Here is a 6,494-nt window from a genome sequence, read left to right on the forward strand (position 1 = left end):
AAAAAAAAAAACGTACCTTTGTCACCGGCGGCAGGTGAGTGGTGTCGGCGGCAGGTCAGGGTGTCGGCGGCAGGTCAGGGTGTCGGCGGTAGGGCAGTGGTGGTAGAAGCGGCGGGGGTGTGGTAGTGGTGGTGGGTGAATGGATTGAATGTTGGTGGAAGTTGAATGTTGTTGAAGGTGAGTTTGGAGTTAGAGAGAATAGAGAGAAATGGTGAAGTGAGATAGCAGGGGCAAGGTCGTCTTTTTTTTGAAAAACGTCGTCGACGTTTACTAAAACGTCGTCGATATAAACGAATCCGGAAAAATAATTGGACGGAGAGAGTAACCAAATAGTAGCTCAAGCATGAAGTCACCGACTAGAACTCGAGATAACCAAAACAAATGACCAAACCATTTCCAACATGAACCAAACCGCCATGACCCGGCCCAAAAAAATTAACTAAGAATAAAAAAAATAAAAAAATGTAACCAAATGCTAGCTAGCTCAAGTATGAAACCGCCATGACCCGACCCAAAATAATCGAACATACACTGTTTGTTTCTTTCGTGATCTAGTGCAGATGTCGGTTATCCTAATTCCTAACCGATAAGGTACTTGTAGAGAGTCGTAGCCAAGATTCATGACTTAGCTGCTCCCTTTTCGATGAAAGGCACAATATGTAAAACAGCCCATCTTGCTTGTGACTTGTGATGGTAAATCAGATCAAAGTGAAAAAGTAGAATGCAAACAAGATGACAGTAACTTTTTCAGGATACACAGAGCACAAATTTGACTAATATTATGCAACAGAAGTAGACTTTGTTCAGATACTTGTGTTCTCAATTTACAGTATACAACTTCTAGTACTCTCCTATTACACATAATTACAAAGTGGTTGTACTAGCAGATGACTATATATATGGACTATAGTTAATTAAGCGGCTTCAGCAAAACCTAGCCGAAGATTACCATAGTCGAAAACAGTGTGATACGCTCCCATGAATACGTCTCCAAGGATCCTGAGAATCAAACAACTCGTTTCAGAACAAGCAAGATAAATACTAGAGAATGATATAGTATGTGTCCTTTGAGGAGGGAAAAAACATACCAAAGAGGGCCTCTTGGAGGAGGAACGCCGAATGCCATAAACCCGCTAATGCAAACCTCTGCTACATCTATTCCGGTTTTCATTATGTACTGCAACTTCAAAAGAGTCACTGTCAGATACTGGGATCAGGCACAACATAATAAGGATAGCAGTTGAACAGGAAGTTACTACTATTTGTTTTCTTATGAAATGAAGTCGAACCTGGTCAGGAGTTAGCCTGAAATGTTTATCGGCGATTGTAAATGTCACATCTGGTAAGTCTGAAACCCGGCTACAATCAACAACCGATTCTTGGTTTGGACTTGGTATGTTCTCACAAAGCTGCACAAAGCTAAACCAAGTCTTTGATGTGGTAATGAAAGCAAAATATATTCACGACTTTGTGACCAACAAACATTACCTTGTTTACATAGTGAATCACAACATCCTTGGTCTTAGATTGTTTTAATTGGTTTTGCATCCAAGCCACAGTCATCTCACAAGCAGTGCACAATAAGTCGATTCCAGATGTTGTATTCTTTCTGTTTTCTCTTTCTACCACTGTTTCAATCCCAGCGCTGCCAACAGAGAATAAGAGAATGTTATTAAGACTCGTGATAGCAGGGAGCCCAAGCCCTCCTGATCATTTACATTTCAGTACGTCTATCTTCAGGTTGCTCCGCTTGGCTCGATGCTATAGTGATAAATATTTCAAACTTGGGGTTAAGGATATTTTAAAAGAGAGGCTCGCCACTTTAGCACAAGCTATGAAGAGTTAGGAAGGTTCCATCCTTAGTTATTACAGACCGCATTAATTAATGACAAGTAAGAATCATGAAACATGAGTCCTAACCTGACATACTCAGTCCCACTGAAGATGCAAACACCAAGCTGAGAGCATACTTTATGGGGTTGTACCTGCATGGTTAAAACCAGAAACTCTCAATTGGAAATGTTCGTCAAATTTGGAATCAATCATCGTATACAGTTCTGCAGGTGCCAGGTGGAGTAAGGCAACTTTTTTAATAGCATAGATGCAACACAGTTATAGAGCAAAATTCAGTATTCCGAACAATGTAAACCGTTGTTCACTTCAGATACAAGTTGAGGAGGGTATTGCTGAGGGGGTCGGTTTTTGCTATGTGGAAAGGACTTTAATTTGACTAACATGAAAGGAAGTGGATGTGGATCCCTCAGAGAATGGTTTCGTGTATGTTCCTTGAAGATTTAAATTAAGATGTTCACAACTCCAAGGACAGGTTAGGCATACTATTAACACGCATGCATCAAGCAGAAAGGAAACAGAAACTGACCCCTGAAATCAAAAGATCCCATATAAGATCTCCATACTGAGAAACAACATCTTTGCACTCGTAGCTGAAGACACCTTCGGCACCAATAGCGTGATTGATTTCAGTAATAACATGCTGAAATTACAGAATCATAGTACTGATTAAGCAGACGGACTTGAATAATAGGCATTTCAATCAACCATCAAGAAGGCTTACTGTTGGGCCACCAATCAGTGATGTTCCTGAGTCCACAATAGCAGCACATCCCCCAGAACAAAAACCTGAAGCGATTTAGGTATAAGTTCCGATCAATCTCGTCTCAAGAAAAGGTTTTGAGCGGTGCTATTAAGGATTAAGAAAGATAACGAAAAGCCTCCGAGATAAATTGGTCGCAATGTTTCTTTGAATTTTCTTTTTAATATATTTTTGTGTCAAGGGAGCCATAAAATTTTGATGCTAAAAGTCAAACCCAGATCACGAGTACCACTAGTGAACGACTCTACCATTTAACTATTTAAGCTAGGTGACGTGGAATATTTATATTATAAGCACACAGAAGAAATTGCAGATGATCTTTTTATCTAAATGAACCTTTGGAGGGGCAGTCGAACAACTGTAAATTAAATAGCTTGATGTAAACTTACCTGTTGAGTAATTGCCAATTAAGAAATCATTCATTTCAAACTGCAAAACAAAAAATGAGATTAATCAATGAATGTACACAAAGTGAAAAGATTTTACTGACTAAAAGGACACACAGAAAATGAAGAATATGGAACAGTATGAGTACAGTCGGCTTTTTTTTTTTCCAGTTTCCTGGCTAACCTGCCAATAACCCTTTGTGGTTATAGGAACATAAGTATGCTTCCCCTTGAAATGTTTGGAATCAACTCCACCAAACACTATCTCCCCTCCAATTTCAGCTTCTGGATCTCTACTTATCCAAAACGAGAAAACTTCCTCGCTTACCAGTCCTTGTTCAACCATGTTATACCTGTATATATTATAATCAGTATCCAGGAGGTGATAAAAAATGCACAATGATTTTGTGAAGGGAAGCAAATTTCCAAATGAAACAAGATACGGAGCTTCAGGTTCAAAGTTTGGCATACCATACAGGAGTAACATTTTTTACTGAGATCTCTTGAAATCCAAGCCCTAATATACCATCAAACTTTCCAATTAGAAAAGCAAGGCTTCCTTCTCGAGTTGTTTCAATGAAAACCTGGCATAATAAGTGAACTTCCAGTCACGGTCACACAAAATGATAAGTCCTCTTTTAAACAGCGTACTTTCCGTTGACTCTATGCGATCAGCTATCACTAGGACCAAACTTTGACCACATTTATTGCATTAATATATTACGAAGTATTAACATAACTGAAAGATTTTATGAAAACCGATGTAAACGTTTTGCTATCGTATAATGTTTATATACTGTCGGAATTTTGAAGCTTTGATATCAAACGGGAAGAACATTGTGAAATAGAGGAAGTGCCCCGGCACTTATGAATAAAAGACGTGTACAGCTTTAACAAACCTGATCCCTGATTGTAAGGTCTCCAACTTCAACATGATCCTGACTGAGGAAACCAGAGATTGATCCCGACCCATAACTAATGTCACATTTTTTTCCTGAAATAAGTCAGAGTCAGAAATGCTGCAGGTGCCGAGCTCAACTCACATACAGTATATTTACTGTACATTTTACATTACCATTACTGGTGTATGAAGCAGACTTTCTAGATTTGTACTTGGAGTGGAAATAACATGGAATCTGCACACAGCTAATGATGAGCCATATGATGGAATCACGTGTCAGAAGCACAGAAGACATTAAAACTTACAGAGAACAAGCATTTTGAAGATGGAACCCAAAGGTTAGAACTTCCAGTATCAAATATGACAGTAAACTTTTGTGGAGGCGTTCCAATGGCGATCTCTCCATAGTATTGAGCCCCCAAGAAGTCCTTCAAGTACACCATGTCCCCACTTGAACTGCCATATAGCCGTCCTTCCCTAGCTTCATGATCCAATCCTATCTTTCTCACTATTCTCAGCGCTTTCACAGTATCACGATCTAAAGGCCGCTTTTTCAAATTGATTCTCACCAAAGCCTCAGTGCTTGGAAAGACATGGGAACTTATAAGTATCGAAATGCAAAGAAGTACTAAGAGATTCCTGAGGACCATTGTTGTGATGAAACCCTACAATATAGTAATAATTTAGTTTCAGTTGCCATTAGGTGAGAACAAAATTACAACTCCATATAGTCCATAGATGCATTTCAGAACATACATGAAACTTATAACTCGATTAACTTCTTAACTTATGTATGGGAAAACATGTGCGACAAATCTCAAAATGTAAAAACTGAGGAAATAAAGAAATGGAATGTGAGCTAACAACAGCAGGACATTTAAAACCGAAATCACATTGGTAATCACTAGTCAGGGTACTTGAAAAATACTCCCACCGTCCCAATCATTTGTTTACCTTTGATTAAAATACCCCTCACAATAAATAAAATAAAGATAAACAAATAAATGAGAGGGAAATCGTATCAATTAATAAAACCTCCACACATATCTTAGGGTCCGTTTGGATTGAAGGAATTGGAGAGAAGGGGAGGGGAGGGAAAGGGAGGGATTTAATTTCCTTTGTTTGGATAAAAAATATGGGAGAAAGGAAATGGAAGGGGAGAGAAATGAGAGGACTTATTTTCCCTCCTATAGAACAAACTATAATCTTTCCAAGGGTGACAAGATTTGGAAAGAAAACATTATTTGAACTATAATTATACCACCAACATCCTTCAATCCTCCATCCATTCTTCATCTCCCTCCTTCCTCCCCTTCCATTTCCCTTCATAATTTTTGTTATCCAAACACCCACATCCCATTTGCCCTCCTCTTCTCTCCCCTCCCTTCACCTCCCCTCACTCCCCCTCCCCTCCCCTTCCCTCCTAAAATTGTATCCAAACGGACCCTTAAAGTAACAAGGTTCAACATTAGTAGAAAGAGAAGCAATGGCGGAACTAAGGGGCTAATACTAGTAATTCGCTAGTGTGTGATAATTAGTTTTGTCATCAAATTAATAACAACATTTAGATGAGACATAGTCACATAATCATTTACATTAATTTATTAAAACTTGATACTCCTCATCATCAAATATTCAAACTTAATAAAATACCGAAGCTTGACTTAATTAATCATTCATGATTCATCAAAGGTTAGCAAGCAACTAGAATGAAAATAGTTACAAAGAAAGTCGGAAATGAAAGTAGTAATCCCAACATGAATAATCAAGCATCATAACTTGATTAAATAAGCACAGAAACATAAAGTACGTGAATAAGTACACCCGACCAAGTAAAAGTAACTAAAAAGTGGAAAATTAGTAAGCAAAAAAAGTGGATAAGGCAAGAAATCATACCATTTATTCCCAGGTAGGATGATGATGATGATGATGATGATGATGATGATGATCAGAGTTGTAAGTAAAATAGGGAGTGTCTGAATATCCACTTTCTCACCCAATAGAATAGATGCAACGTGATACAACTCTTTCTCACACAAAGTTTGTTTCTTCCATTTGGGACCCCCTTGCTAAATTTTCCGTTGTTAAACGCAAATTATAGAATGTGACGGTTCTATTTATCAAACTAATAGTGGCCAAGTGGCCAAACTATTAAATTGGTAAAAAAAGTAGAAAGTAGTTGCCAAATTGGTAAAAAAAGTGTCAATTATGACAAATTGGTAAAAAAATATAGATTGGTGACAATTTGGCCAAAAAACTTTTATTTTAACTAATTCTCTATTATTTGAATTATAATTGACAAAACTACCCTTTCCTAAGTAGTAAACTGGAAAAAAAAAATCAAATACTCGTCGTTCCCAACTTAATTATGACCCCAAATTTAAATCGAACCAGTTTTACCCGAAACCAATTTTTTTTTTTTGAAGTAAAACATGGATGGTATTATATTAAATCAATCTCCGCAAGTGAGATGACAGATTGCGGGAAATCAAATACAAGAACAACGCTATCCCCTTCAAACCCACTTATCCTCGCAATACAATGTGCCACCGTATTTCCCCCACGTTTCACATGCTTGAAAACATTTAATTGG

The 6,494-nt window shown here is 37.9% G+C and overlaps 1 protein-coding gene across 3 annotated transcripts; it reads right to left on the minus strand.

The window, feature by feature from the left end:
- Positions 1–622: 622 nt before the first annotated feature.
- On the minus strand, positions 623–5,987 carry LOC141647459 (aspartic proteinase-like). Of its 3 annotated transcripts, XR_012545741.1 has the most exons (15): positions 5,798–5,987; positions 4,207–4,566; positions 4,076–4,136; positions 3,900–3,994; positions 3,472–3,584; positions 3,185–3,353; positions 3,004–3,043; positions 2,576–2,640; positions 2,381–2,494; positions 1,921–1,985; positions 1,489–1,645; positions 1,290–1,409; positions 1,089–1,177; positions 812–999; positions 623–742 (listed from the first exon to the last, which is right to left on the minus strand). XR_012545741.1 is itself a non-coding variant. In XM_074455641.1 (14 exons), the coding sequence occupies exons 1-14, from the start codon at positions 5,798–5,800 to the stop codon at positions 915–917; spliced, it is 1,536 nt and encodes a 511-aa protein (XP_074311742.1). In that variant the 5' UTR covers positions 5,801–5,987; the 3' UTR covers positions 664–914. The 3 variants fall into 3 exon arrangements, 2 of the variants coding, with proteins under 2 accessions (XP_074311742.1, XP_074311743.1); XM_074455641.1 differs by having other exon boundaries at positions 664–999; XM_074455642.1 differs by lacking the exons at positions 3,900–3,994; positions 4,076–4,136 and having other exon boundaries at positions 664–999; positions 5,798–5,940.
- Between the last annotated feature and the right edge of the window lie 507 nt (positions 5,988–6,494).

This window comes from Silene latifolia, chromosome 3 (genome assembly GCF_048544455.1).
Source record: "Silene latifolia isolate original U9 population chromosome 3, ASM4854445v1, whole genome shotgun sequence".
Taxonomy (NCBI): domain Eukaryota; kingdom Viridiplantae; phylum Streptophyta; class Magnoliopsida; order Caryophyllales; family Caryophyllaceae; genus Silene; species Silene latifolia.